This window comes from Carcharhinus amblyrhynchos, chromosome 3, assembly GCF_965287045.1.
Source record: "Carcharhinus amblyrhynchos chromosome 3, sCarAmb.v2.hapA, whole genome shotgun sequence".
In the NCBI taxonomy this organism is placed as follows: Eukaryota; Metazoa; Chordata; class Chondrichthyes; order Carcharhiniformes; family Carcharhinidae; genus Carcharhinus; species Carcharhinus amblyrhynchos.
In genome coordinates this window covers 41,216,428-41,230,651 of record NC_137326.1, presented here as the reverse complement: position 1 = coordinate 41,230,651, position 14,224 = coordinate 41,216,428, and the positions used below count along the sequence as shown (strand labels likewise).

The 14,224-nt window shown below is 39.6% G+C and overlaps 1 protein-coding gene across 3 annotated transcripts in view; it reads right to left on the bottom strand.

Annotated features, from left to right (window-relative positions):
* Window positions 1–14,224, bottom strand: part of LOC145339059 (microphthalmia-associated transcription factor-like) — a 261,551-nt gene that overhangs the window by 30,040 nt on the left and 217,287 nt on the right. For all 3 annotated transcript variants that reach the window (XM_080183484.1, XM_080183499.1, XM_080183491.1), the window contains exon 3: window positions 324–551. In XM_080183484.1, the coding sequence (XP_080039610.1) occupies window positions 324–551 (228 nt within the window). The remainder of the gene's footprint in view (window positions 1–323; window positions 552–14,224) is intronic.

Here is a 14,224-nt window from a genome sequence, read left to right as displayed (position 1 = left end):
TATTTTCTCTGAAATATATTGAGGTATGTTGTGCCATAACAGACATTTTCACCTTTGTGTCTCCACAAGTGCACACATTTGATTTTAACCTTTCACAAATTTCACATCTTTGTAGTTCAAAGAGACAAAATACAATTAATTAACATAAAAGTCACAACCATTTTATCAAACTGCAAAAAAGGCACAAAATGCATGAAGATTTTAAAACCTGAATTGAAAAGAAACAACTGAGCTCCATGTTTAAGTTGATCATACTTGGTGAAATTATTTACTTTTTAAACTTCTAACCCAATATTATCCATACAAAATAATTTTACGATTACCTCTTTTTCACAGTTTGAGCTGATGTTTAGCATGGCCATTGGGCTGTTAGGTGCACTGCTTCCAGTTCCTGGAGGCATGGCATGATCACTTGGTTGGTTAGGACAGGGCATGCTTAAGGCTTGGTTTGTCAACTTGTTGCCCAAGGTGGTTGACAGATACTGCTTTACCTGCTGCCTTTGGGCTTGCTGAATGTGGTATTTGGTTGGATTTTCAAGGTGGGTTTGCACCTACATGTAGAACAGAATTTAAAAACAGCGTCAATCTTATGATTTTTATTCATTGCTATAATTAAAGCATTACATAATGCACAATTTAACGAAAGCCTGAGTATCATTGAGAAGTTGTTCCTGGCAAAGCACTCTTGTGAACAAGTAAAATAATTGAACACATTCACAAAACAACAGAAATACAAGATCATTTCCCTTAGAAAAATATTAAAAGGAGAAGCTACAAAGCGTTCTCTTTTACGCAGGGCTTGAAGAGCACATCACACTTGAGCTTAGTGAAGTTGAGCTATAAGTAAGACTTCAAATCTGTGTTGTAGATCTATGATTTTCCTAATCTTTCTCTCGCTAGCATAACAAACAGCCTTTAAACTACAACGGCATACAATTTTCACAAGCGTGAAGCCAATTTCCACATATTAAGTTATAAAATTAATTTACACTATAATTCAATCAAAAGCATATTTTCTGATAATTCACTTGCCAGCAGCTGTTTAGCATTGATAAGCAGTTCTTCCAGATTTTTGCAGACTATTTATAACTTTTGGAAGTCTTAACCGTGATTTCGGAAATGGTGAAGACTGCAACGGGTGCCACCCAGTAAATATATTCAGAAGATAATCACGTCAAGAACATCAAATTTGTTTTTGCAACTAAAGAAAATGAAGTCTTGCTTTAACAAACAACCAAAAAAAGACTCAAATACTGACCAATCACAGTACGTTACAGTAAAACTTACCTTATAATGATTAAGCTCCAACATCTCAAGTATGATAAAACATTTACTAGTATTTTAAAGTAAATTAACCAATAAGTGTCAGGAGTGCACCTCTGATTACTCCGCACAAGGAAATTGGTAGCTATCGACTATGATTCAAGTATGGTTTACCAGTGGCCTAAATAAAGTGGCATCAAAACCTTCGGTTTTATAAAACAAGTTCCCTTAATTAGTTATGCATATAAAGATATCAACAGCATACAGAAGAAGCTTTCAAGATGCTATGGTAGTTAGCCACATAAATTAAAAATTATTTGCCATTAGCTGTTTCTACAAAGCTTTGACGTCACTATTTTTTATGCATAAAATAGGTTCTTTCATGGGAAGACCATGATTTTTTTGACTGATAATTGCTCCAAGGCTAATTCATTTTTTTCGTTCCAGTCCCAACATTATAAGTAGAAAAGTGAACAGAGTTCACAATGAAGCCTTTTCAGAGAGAGAAAGTGCTGTCATGGAGTACATTGTGTCAAGATCTAAACGTTATGGGAAATGTACAAATAGATATGCAAATATCTTTGTTAAGTCATTTATATCTCTTTTACTCTGTTAAGCCCAATTTACCTTGTTTATCTTCCATGACAAGTTCTCTGTTGGTGGGCGAACAGTATAGTCCGAGGTGTGAATTTTGCTAGAACTTATTGCCGTGGCTTAATAATAGCGAGCTTGACAACATCAATTTTACTTTGTGTCTTTAAAAAAAACCTTGCTTCTATCAACTCATCTAATCATCCATCCTGAACTGGAAAAAGGAGAAGTAACCAGCTAAGACAGAAGAGCAACAATAATCTAATAGGCGCTTCTGTGGTTTGAAGCACTGATCATCTGATTATGAAGCAACAAGATTCATCATTTTCATAAAAGTACAAAAAAGTGATTCTCCTTTGCCTTTATGTGAAAGGTTTGTATCATAGCTGGAAAATAGAAAAAAATTAAGACTAATGTGGTTTGGCCAGTGAGTTAAGAACAAGTGCTACTTTGCTGATACAAGTCTTTTTTTCACCCTCATTAAACACATAGACAGCTCTTAACACGTCTCCAATGAAAAAAAAACTGATGTTTATAGCAGGAAATTGCACTTGAAACTTCAGTGCAGGATAAATAGCAGTAACCATGAAAAGTAAACCATTATATGACATGGACAACCTCATCCATCAGCCCCAAACACAGTAACAAGTTATTAATTTGGTACATACCTTGTTTTTCATCTCTATCCTCCCTTTTCTCTCCAACATCTTAAACATGTTGTTGCCTCCCAAATTCTCTCCCGTCTTTCCTAGAATTCCATATGTGAATCTCCCCAACCAGGTTTAGTCTTGCCACAGGGCTGAAGCAGCTCCTATCAAAGTCACAAATAACATCCAGTAACTGTGGCAAAAGCAAACAATCCCTCCTCAACCATCCTTTGACACAGCTGATCACACTATTCTCCAATGCATCTCCAGTGTTATTCAACCAAGTGGGATGGCACTCTCCATATTCCACTTTTAATGATCGAACCATACCAGAGAACCACCATCAATGGTTTCTCTTACTACTTCCGCAGTTACCTCTGGTGACCCCAAGGTCCCGTCCCATTTCTCATCTGCGTGCCTCCCCTTGGCAACATTGTGCAGAAACACATTATTCCCATATTTGACAAAATCCAGCTTTACCTCACCACCACATCTTACCACTCCTCCACTGATGCTATCAGACTGCTTATTCAACAGTATTAAATACTGCAAAGACCAAAGTCATTACCTTCAGGGAATAAGCTTTTCTCCCTCACTAGCAATCCCCTCCCTCTCCCTGGCAAAATCAAAGACTGAAGCAAATATTCACAAGCTCAGTGATATACCTGACATGGAGCCACACTGTCACTAACAGGCCAATGTCTGTCCTCTTAATATTGCCTGTTTCAGCCCTTCTACTGCTGAAACATCCGTACCATTGCTTTTCTACCTCCAGAAACAACCATTCTAATGCACTCCTGGCTGGTTCCCCACATTCTACCCTTCTTAAACTTGAGCCGAAACTCTGCTGCCCATGTCCTAACTCGCACCAAATCCCACTGCCCCCTCACCCTTGTGTTCACTCACCTACAACTGTGCCCTGTTGAAGTTTTCATCCTTGTTTTCAAATCTGTATCATGGCCTCTCCCAATCCCTATATTTTCCTCTTGATCTATAATATGCTGATCTAACTCTGGCCTCTTGAGCCGCTATCATTGTAATCACACTTTTATTACATTAAAGGCATTATATAAATGCATGTTATTGTAACGGGCATCATTTTCCTATCTATATGCAGGACATTAGATAGATATGAAGAGATTTTCCTCCTCCATTATCAGGGCATTACAACTTTCTGACTTGATAATTTGCAATATTGTGCAAGTATTATTTAGCAATGAGAAGAAAATACCTGAAATAAATTTTCTCTTGCACAATAAACTAAATTCTATTTAATCTCATTCAAGAACATTACACAGATAAGGGGAGGAGAAAAAAAAACACTCAAGCTATTTTACTGAAAACTGTGCTTTATAATTAATTTAGAAATTGTGTCCTCAAAGCTAACACCCTCTGTAGGATAAAGATTCCACATGTCTGTCAGTGTCCATTTCAATAAGCTCATATACAATCTGTAAGATGGCACTGTTGGTTAGGAAATAGGAGCAGTTTTAAGTAGTTTATATTTGTTTCTGTGCACTAATTGAAATAAGGTTCGGCTTTAAATAAGCTTGATTTGGGGTTTCTGAATTTGTGTGTTCTGAAAGGGTTAATAACTTCAGTTTGGCTCGGTTGCTCACATAGTAATGAGGCTGTTGGGACATTAAAGCAAATAGGGTTCAAAGGAAAACCATCTTGTTGCTTAGCAACCAGGAGCCACACTAAAACAGCAAGAGAACCTGAGGCAGATGAAACCAGATAACCAAGAAGAAAGCAGCTGAGCAGGGAAGAGACTGCAGAGGGCAAGTTCCAAGCTAAAGAACAGGAAGTTCTTTGGAAACCAGGGAATGGGACAAAAAAAGAGTTCCAGGAAGACTGTGAAGTCAAAGACAGGAATCTGAGCAAAGTCCTGTTCAGTGAAGTTAAAGCAAGAAACAAAGGGTTCTGAAGTAAAGACAGCTGCAAGAAGCAGACTTTAAAATCAACTTGTGAGAAGCCAGACATCTGAAGTCATCAGAAGGTTTTTTTTCTCCTTATTACTGGCCTGTAAAGCAGTAGTGTTCTGTTGGCATGACTGGATAACCGAGTGAATCTATGGAAGGGGAAGCTTGAATGCACATGAACACCGAAAGGGAAGCTGAACCATGGAGGTGGATCCTTGTTGAGAATTAATGGGAAACCCATAAAGGTTGTTTGAGTGGCATTTACACTTGGTTTCAAAGTGTGGAGGTGTCTGACCACAGGTTGCCTATTGGTTTACATGAACTACGTGCTTACTGGGAATGTTAGAATACAAGATAGATTTTGTAACTTGTGTTATCCTTACAAGTCTGTAAAGGTTTAGCTGAGATGAAGGAGTAGTGTATTATAGTTAATCTTTTCTTCCTTAATACATGTTTGTTATTTTGTTACTAGTTTATTGGTAGTCCTGTGACTGTTCATTCGCATATCTAAAAGATATCAAGACAGGTTCCATTCTAACTTTTCCAATGGTAACATCAGCTGGGATCATAACAGGATAATAAAGATAAAGAAAAATCAATTGAAAACCTTCTCAAATTAATAACTACTTAAAAGATTCTACCTTTATTGCAGTTGTAATTCTTAGAAATAAACATTGATGAGATTCTAATTACATATGATCTATCATTTCTCCTAAATTTAGGTTTGAGTGATATTGTAATGGTTCTATCAACAATAACTGCTAATTGTGAAAATGGTATTTTCTGCATTTAAACAAAAGAATTCACTCCTAACAGTTGTTACGTCACAAATCAAAAATTGTTCCGGTCTGCAGTACTAACAGCTAACTTACTTTTATGCACAATTTTAAAGCTTATGATATACTCAAGCACGCCCATCTGAACTTGTAATGAAATGGGATTCAGGCTGAGAGAATTGGGATACGAGATCTAACTAGTTGGTTAATCTTTCCAGTTTAATCCCGTCTCCAGAGGGACTGAACCCCTGCTAATAACGAACCCGTTCAAACATTCTCTACTCTTCCAAACTCCATCCAGTTCATTCTGACATCCTTCACCCATTCTGTACTCAATTCAACCTAACATTTGATCACCTGTATTGTAGTTCAAGATCATAGCCCTCAGTTTAATTTGACTAAACCTTCCCTGTCTGTATTCAGTTGGATTACACTACCAGTTAATGGGTTAGTGGGTTCTTTCCCCGACTCTCAGCCTCTGCCTCTCAGTTAATATTTTACTCTGCCCCTGCCTTTTACCTCTCCACCTAGTTAAAATTCCCACAACGTAATGCCAGGACCTTGCCACTCTTCTGCTGATGCAAGGACTCTTCTCCCAATTCTCCAACACCGTGACTGACTTCTTCCCTTTCCTCCTCTCCTTGATGTTGCTTCCGAGCGCTGCTGCAATTCAAACTGACTCTGTCTGCTCTATCTTTCATTTGGAATTCCTATCCTTGTAAGATTTTCCAGATGCACTGTGAAGAGGCTGAAACCTTTTCCATTACAGGCAAAACTGGTACTGGAGGAAGAGCAGCTCAGTTACAGAATCAAAGCAAAACACTGGAAGATACTGGAAATCTAATAATGAAGACAGAAAATGCTGGAGAAACTCAGCAGGTCCGGCTGCATCTATGGACTTGTAGAAACAGAGTTAATGCTTCAAGTCCATTGACATTTCTCCAGAGCCCAGAAAAGCCCAATTTAGCCATTGCTTAATCAACAAATATTAACCCACATTTCAGCTTTCCAAAAGTAATGACTGTCAATGTGAATCACAAAAACTTACACTTTCAGTTTGTAACTTTTATCCTTTGCTATGCAATGCCACACCTTATTTGCTTTCTTTACCTCTTGGAAAGGCTCTGCTGATGGTGCTAATTACCTCGATTTGCTGTAGTAGTTTGATACCTCCAGCACATTTCCATGGAGCGCATATTCCATTTAACTTTTCGTTTACAAATATCTTCATTTGACATTTGACTGTGTTGGTGTCCTTCCCTTGCAATTCAGGACACTTTCAGTCCTCAAATTAAGTAGAATATATAAATATATTCCTGAATTAAGTTCTCACTGAGGTCCCTTATATTATCCCCATGACAGGGTTGCTGAAACTGCTTGGTCCATAATCAAAACTCTTCAACTATATCAAGGCTGAATAACTGTTATTATATCACAACATTTAAATAAAAATTAGATTTTAATTGCATGTATTGTTTACATAAAGATCAAGTTGTGTCTTTGATCAAAAGATAAATCTGATTTCCTTCACTTAATTAGCATTATTGTCCCTCTGAAGTGAAAAGTGTTATTTAATTAAATTGTGGGGATTTTGGTGATTAATTAAGGCAAGCATCTGTTTTCTATTGTTAATTCTGCAAGGTGTTTTTGAGTCTTTCAGATGTGATGTTAAATCGAGGCTCCTCAGAGATAGAAGTAAAACCCATGGCACTATTTAGAAGAAGATCTGTGGGTGGTTTTCCCTGGTGTGCTGTTCAATATTTATCCCTTAATCAACACCACTATAACAGACTACCTAGTTATTGCTGCTGTGGGAATGTCCTATGTGCAAATTAAATACCAGGTCTGCCACATCACAATAGTAAGTACATTTCGAAAGTACTTCATTTGTCACTTTGGGGTGTCCTGAGGTCATGAAAGTTACTATTGTTTATAATTGAGGATAACTACATAGAGGTGGGCTGTTTTTGACACTCAGGTTTAAAAGCAGATGTTTGAAACAAATTGATGTTTGATCAGAATGATAGGGTCAATCCTACTGAAATACACACTTAAACCAGAGAAAACAGCTGGCTTAATTTGCCTCATTCAGTAGATCTACAGAGATTTAAGTCTGCAAATGGAATACTTCTTGTAGCAATACGGATATCTTCTCATTTGCCATAGGAAACTAATTTAATTTGTTGTATGGCTATTTCCATTGGCTGCTCCGGTTTCAGGAGATGCACAAGTGAGGTGGATTAGCCATGCTAAATTGCCTTTTAGTGTTCAAAGATATGTAGGTTAGATGGATTAGCCATGCTAAATGTGCAGGGTTACAGGGATAGGGTGGAGGGGTGGGCCTCGGTAAGATACTCTTTCAGAGAGTTGGTGTAGACTCAAAGGGCCAATGGCCTCCTTCTGCACTGTAGGGATTCTATGTTTTATTGCCTCTCATATTTAAAAGGTTGCTGGAAAGTTTCGGTATCAGTGCAATGCTAATGCATCTCAATCCAACTAGATACGTGGAACTATAAGATTCTGGTAAAGTCTGCCCATATTATTTTAAAAAATTAGGTGAGATAGCCTTTGTCATTATAGGTAATTCACTGTCAAAGAGATCAGAATTTAACATTTTAGTACATCTGCCAAGATGAGAACAGGTTGCTGGGTTGAATGCTGGTGGCCTATAAATTCTCCAAACACAATAGTCTCCACCCTCCAACATTACCTTTGGCTGTTGACTTTGTTATTGTAAAATATCAGTGACTTAATGAGGAGATTTTTAAAATAATTTTTACTTCATTCTTAAAGTTTCAAAGGCAATGTTCAGAGTGGAATGGGCAGATCAGAATCAATTCTTTACCTGCCCCAAATTCAAATTTTAATTTAATCCTATTCATGGTCCCCACAGGAGAGACAAACAAGATTCACACCGACAAGATAAGGCATTGCTTCACTTCTTGAGCTTGATCTGACCGATGCAGGATCTTAACCAAAAGGCCGAGAAGCAACTTAATAAGGGGGTACTTCAGTTGAATGAGATATGATGGAGTCAATAATGTGGCTGTTGACTTTGAAGGTTTCCAAACATAATTTTATATGCAGTTTTGACAAAGAGTCATCTGGACTCAAAATGTCAGCTCTTTTCTCTCCTTACAAATGCTGCCAGACCTGCTGAGATTTCCCAACATTTTCTCTTTTGTCTTCAGATTCCAGCATCTGCAGTAATTTGCCTTCATCCAGTGTTTAACTCATTGCCACTTCTCTTCCAGGAATGCCCACCCTGAAGAAGTACTGCTCTTCTCTCCAACAGGTTTTCCGCATGTCTCCCCCATCCCCATTCACCTTCACTGCTTTCCATTTCTCTCATGATTTAAATGTGCCATACTTATCAACACTTTATGTCTTGGATCCTGATCAATTTTCATATAGTTATCTACCGTACATGTTAATTATTAAAGTATATACAGAATAATATTCCAACTTAAAGTCAAGTTAACAGTCCTTGATGTAGATGTCATACTGCTTGGCCATTCTCAGGAGCTTTCTGTATGTGAGATTCCTCACCCTGAGTGGTGAGACTTTGTGCCAGCAATCCAAGGAAAAATAACTGTTGTTGCAGTATTTGTTTATTTCTTAACTACATAACAACAGAAATAATAAGCTGGAAAGTCAAAAGGCATAGAAAACAAAATTCTCAAGAATCTATGCTTGCTATGCACAATTTGTTTTACCAATTACCTGGTTGACTTCCTCAGATCCTCGTGTAGATCCTTAAGGGTTTGTGGATCTAAAATTGAAAATCTAAGCTTTAAAGAATAATTATTCTACATGGGGGAAAAAAAATGCAAATGTTGAAAATCTAGGCTGAACAGAAAATTCTGGACACAATAGGGTAGGCAGTATATGTCAACAGAATAGAGAAGTTCACTTTACAGATGTTGATCATTCCTCAGAACTCCACACCAGACTGAACATGATGCCCTACGTACCTCCACTAATGGACAGTGAACAGTTTCACATAGAAACGAAACCATAGAAGAACCACAGAAATATAAAGAACACAAACTGTACTAAAAGAACAAAAGGTTAACTACTGACAAATAAAGAAAAGATTGATAACATCAGTTCATTCACAGTTCAATTCCACTCTTAAAGAGCTTATTTATTCTATTCTTCCTCTGGCTTTGTGTGCGCATAGATGCCCCCTTCACAATACTGTTAATGAGTTGAGTAGATGAAAAAAGGCTACTTATTCGTGAATTAGTACATCAAATAATCCTTTGCTCAAACCTTCGACAAGAATGCCCAATGTATCGTCTGCAATATGAACTGAAACAGGTGACTATCTGGCTGAGGGATACTATACGAGGCAATTCAGATTAACACAATGGTGCTGTCCAATAATCAGTGTTATAAAGCAGTGATTCATGTTGCTGTCTATTTTGGTTCCATTCCACGAGTACAGTCTTACTGAATTTCATATTGCAGAGATCCAAATTCAAATTTTAGCCATTTATAAACTCTAAGTTTTGATGATCCATATCACCAGAGATAACAGGCAGAATTCTCCTATCAAGGACCAAGCCCCATGGCTTGGGAAAGCCCTCGGTATCTTCCATCCCCAGCCTCATTAATTATGCAGTACACTTCCACTCATCAGATGCCTGTCTGAGCTGCCACCTTGCATTTGGATGGGCTCAGCAATGTGGCGGCGGTGGCAGTGGTGAGCTGATCTACAACTCTGCTGCACAATTAACACCAGTGATGCTCTGCCTGACAAAAGTCAGCTAAATTGCAATTTAGATGAGAAATGAGTCAAACTGCAATGTTCAAATGCAGTTCCTCGCAAGTCCATGTTTTGTTGTCTTTGAGCAGGGTAACATCAACTGCATCCGCAGAGAATGACAGAAGATCGAGATGGGTTGGCGGTGGAGGGGGGTGGTGGTGGTGGTGCACATCTGAAACCTCTCACCAAATTTAAGAGGCACCTGAGCTTGCAGGAGTGGAGCAGGACTGTGCCATTGGCAGTAGGGAGCTCAGAGTCGGGGACCAACCTAGTAAGGATCCTTCCACCAAATGGAAGTGAGGGTCAAATATGTCCCCACATTGGAGGCAACTGTTGCTGTCACTTGCACTTTCTTATCTCACTGACAGACGCTTTCAGGAAGAGACCAAGCACTGAACAAGGGACTCCTTCTCAGGCATCTGCACCTCTCCAGCTGAGAGAGGAACTAGCAGAGAGAATGAGAAAAAAGCTGCACAACTGTAGAGGCATCACAGCAAACATCTACACCCTCCACCAGCTCAGGAACATACACCTTGATGGGTGTTGGTGGTAAGTTAGGGAGGATCTCACATTATCTGGAGGTCACAGCACGGACACAGCAGGAGGAGGCAGTTTTAGCTGACCACCACCACCCCCCCACCCACACATGCAACAGCTGCTGAGAGGCCAGAGTCTGGTGGAAAACCTCTGTAATCAGCCTTCTAACTCATGGTGAAGAGTCAACAAGATTCTTAGCAACATCAGGCAGAGGTGATGGAAGTCTGCAAAATAGTGACATGTGAGTGTGACGGGTCCATCTGCTTTCTTTTGATGAAGAGTTGCCCACATGTGTGTGCATTGAGGTTACCATGGGGAGGATGCCATGGTGTACTTGGTCTAGCAGAACATCCAGTTTCTGCTGGAGATGTGCACAGACCTGCACTCCATTACAGCAGCCATGGGTGAGGTCTTGCAGTGACTGCACAAGAAGGTCATGGAGAGGCACAATCTCCTATCAGGTGCTCCTTTTCCTCAGAGTCAGGTTGGAGCCCTTGGACACCAAAGGGGTGGGGGAACAGTAGCTGGACACCTCTGGATCAGCTATTCAGGGCTCCCAGAGATTGTCTGCACCATCCCAACCCACTTTGTCTATCATCCCTTCAACCTGTTATTACAGAGGATGCAACTAGTCCGTAGGAGGACAGCCAAAGGAAGCCCAAGAATGACTGCCAAAGTCATCAAAAGCGACAGGGCATATGTCTCAGCAGACTGCTTCCACCTCTGCTGCAGGTGTCAGGGCAGCATCTAGAAGAAATGGTAAGCCAAGAAAAATGTTAAAAAAATGATCACAACTGGTTGCACAGGTGACCAAATAGTTGTCACAAATTGTCAACTATTTATTTTGTGGCATCCTTCTAAAGGCTTTGTGAGTGCCCTGAACCATCCCAGCTCCCTCTGCCTCATTGCTGATACCCTCATTTCATTCCTGAGTCCAATCCCCAGGCATCAAGTATTGATTCCGTTGACCCCTCCCTTTGTACACATTCACCCTCCCGCTTCTGAACTGGTCATTCCTCCCCGATCCTTCGCCTCCCATCAGTTCCTCCCTGCAGCTTGAGGATTTCATCCCCAATGGCAAAGTCCCTGGAAAGTGGTCCAAAACCTCAGCAAAGTCAAAGCTGCTGCATGGAGAACTCCCACCTTCCAAAATTTGCTTTGGGAAGGAGCCATGTGGATGAGACCCCACCTACCACGTGTTGCTCCAGGGTCCAATAACTGTCAGCCTCCAACATCACGATCTGAGCTGGGCTGTTAGGTAAATGCCAACTTCTGCACACCATGTTGGTCCAGACATGTTCTAACTGACGTGATTTCTGGCTGGTGTTAGAGAATTCCAGTCAGGCCTTCAACTGCATCCCAACAGTGGGATGCAAATCATTTTAATGCCTGCCTCTGGCATATTGCGGGGCAACATCAGAAAATGCTGCTGTCATTTTATGCCAGCATGAAACCAATTTTTGGACCTCCCACTGAATCCCTCCCACTCCCCCCTCCCCCAGTGATCCCACTGGTGGGGACATGGGAGAATTTTGCCCAATAACAGAGCTAAGACAGTGTGCAATTTAACACCAAATATGAAAAATTCCAAGAGGATAACTGTGTCATCATGAAGGTCAAATGGAAGCAGAAATGGCAATATTAACAAATAGAACATTTTCAAATAGCCACAAGCATACGTTTCCTTCCAAATAGGGGAAAAGTGCATCTAAGTATCTAATACCGTTGGGTCCGCTCAACTGACAATAGGAAAAAGACATTAGGTCTGGCAAAAAGGTATCTGTTATCTACTTTATGCAATGGTGCACTGCTAGTGAAGCTTTATGTATTTTCTGCATTTTCTGAAAGAAGTCAGTTGTAAAGAACTTCAAGATATTTGTGATCTTGACAGCCAGCAAGAAAGATATCCTTGTCTTGAAATGTATTTAAAGATTTATTGCAAGGAAACAGTCTAAGCCTGTGACTGTCCCCTTGAGAATTGCAGATGGTACACGACAGGTCTTCTCAGATATGTTTAGGTTGGATTTCATTAAGCTGTACACACGACGTGGGTGGTTGCAAAAACCAGGTGTCAAAAGACCATCCGAGTTAAAAACCTGCCTTTCTGTAATCATTCTACAGTGTCTTGATATTTTAAATCATTTTATTTATGATTTTATTAAAATTTTCTTCTTTGTAACTATAAAGAGAGGAAATTCCAGAAGGATGCCAATCCTCAGAAATGTACCTGTGGCAAATTCATCTGTAGCTGGTAACAATTCACAGATACAAAATAGGGAGTGGCAATTAATACCAAAGACTCAAAAATAATAGCACAGCAAAACCAGCAGCAAATGTCATATGAAAATACATACTCAGTCAACAAATGCCATTGCAAAGGAAATTGCATTGCTAATAATAAATTCCAAACTTAAATGGAAATACCTAAAGTATGGATATGTTTTTATTAAACAACTATTCAATGACTTCAGTGCATCCTTGGTGAACAGCACTACAGAATAACATCAGATGGCATTTATCTGAGGCTTTACTGGTTACACTAAATCAACAGTGCATGAGTACTTTGCAGTGAAGAGGTGGTTTCTGAATGGCACTCAATGTGAATTGGGTGAATAATTGACAAGGGGTTTGTGCATCACCAATTGTTTGATCAATGCTGATGCTCCAGCGAGTATCTAGATCAAACATTTGTATGGGTGGAACAGGGACATCCTGGCTTGAACACCAGATCTTCTATTTCTAACCCTTCCAATCATAATGATAACAGCAAATTACCATTGATACTGGAATCTGAAATCAAAACTGAAAATTCTAGGAAATCTAAGCAGGTCTGACAGCATCTGTGCAGAGAGAGCATAGCATTTCGAGACTGGACAACACTTCGTCAAAGTGGAAAAGAATAGAAGATAGAGTGAATTTTATACTATTCTGATGGGGAGGTAGGTGGTCTAGGGGCTGGATATAGGGCGCACGATAAGTGGAGACAAGGGGGAAGTTGACAAACATGTCATAGGCAAAAAGACAAAGCGAATGTAAATGGTGGTGATCATGACTAAGATGGGTGCTGATGGTGGCACATTAAGAGATCAGAATGTTAAATGGCAGAACCAAAGTTAAATAGTGTGCTAAAAGACAACTTGAGACATGTCCCTCATGAGTTGAGGGGTGGAAAGACAGTGATAAAAGTGAAAAAAGATGGAAAGTGGGAAAAAAATAAGTGGGTAGAAAAATGATGGAAGAAATGAAAATAAACTTAAAGATAAATAAAATGATTTAAAATATTAAATAAGTAAACAAATTGATGGAAATGGAATGAAGGTGAAGGAGATAGTTCACAGTTTGAAGCTATTGAACTCAATGTTAAGTCCGGAAGGTGTAAAGTGCATATTCGGACCATCAGGTACTGTCCTCCGATTTGTATTGGGCTTCACTGGGACATTGCAACAGACTAAGGATAGACATGTGGACATGAGAGTTGGATGGTGTGTTGAAATAGCAAGTGGCAGGAAGATCTGGGTCCTGCTTGCAGATGGACAGAAGATATTCTGCAAAGTGTTTACCCATGCATTTGGTCTCTCCAATGTAGACTGTATTGGGAGCAGCAAATGCAATACAGCAGATTAAAGGAGGTGCATATGCAGTACTGCTTCACCTGAAGAATGTTTGGGCCCTTGGATGATGAGCAGGGAGGAGGTAAAGGGACAGGTGTTGCAGCTT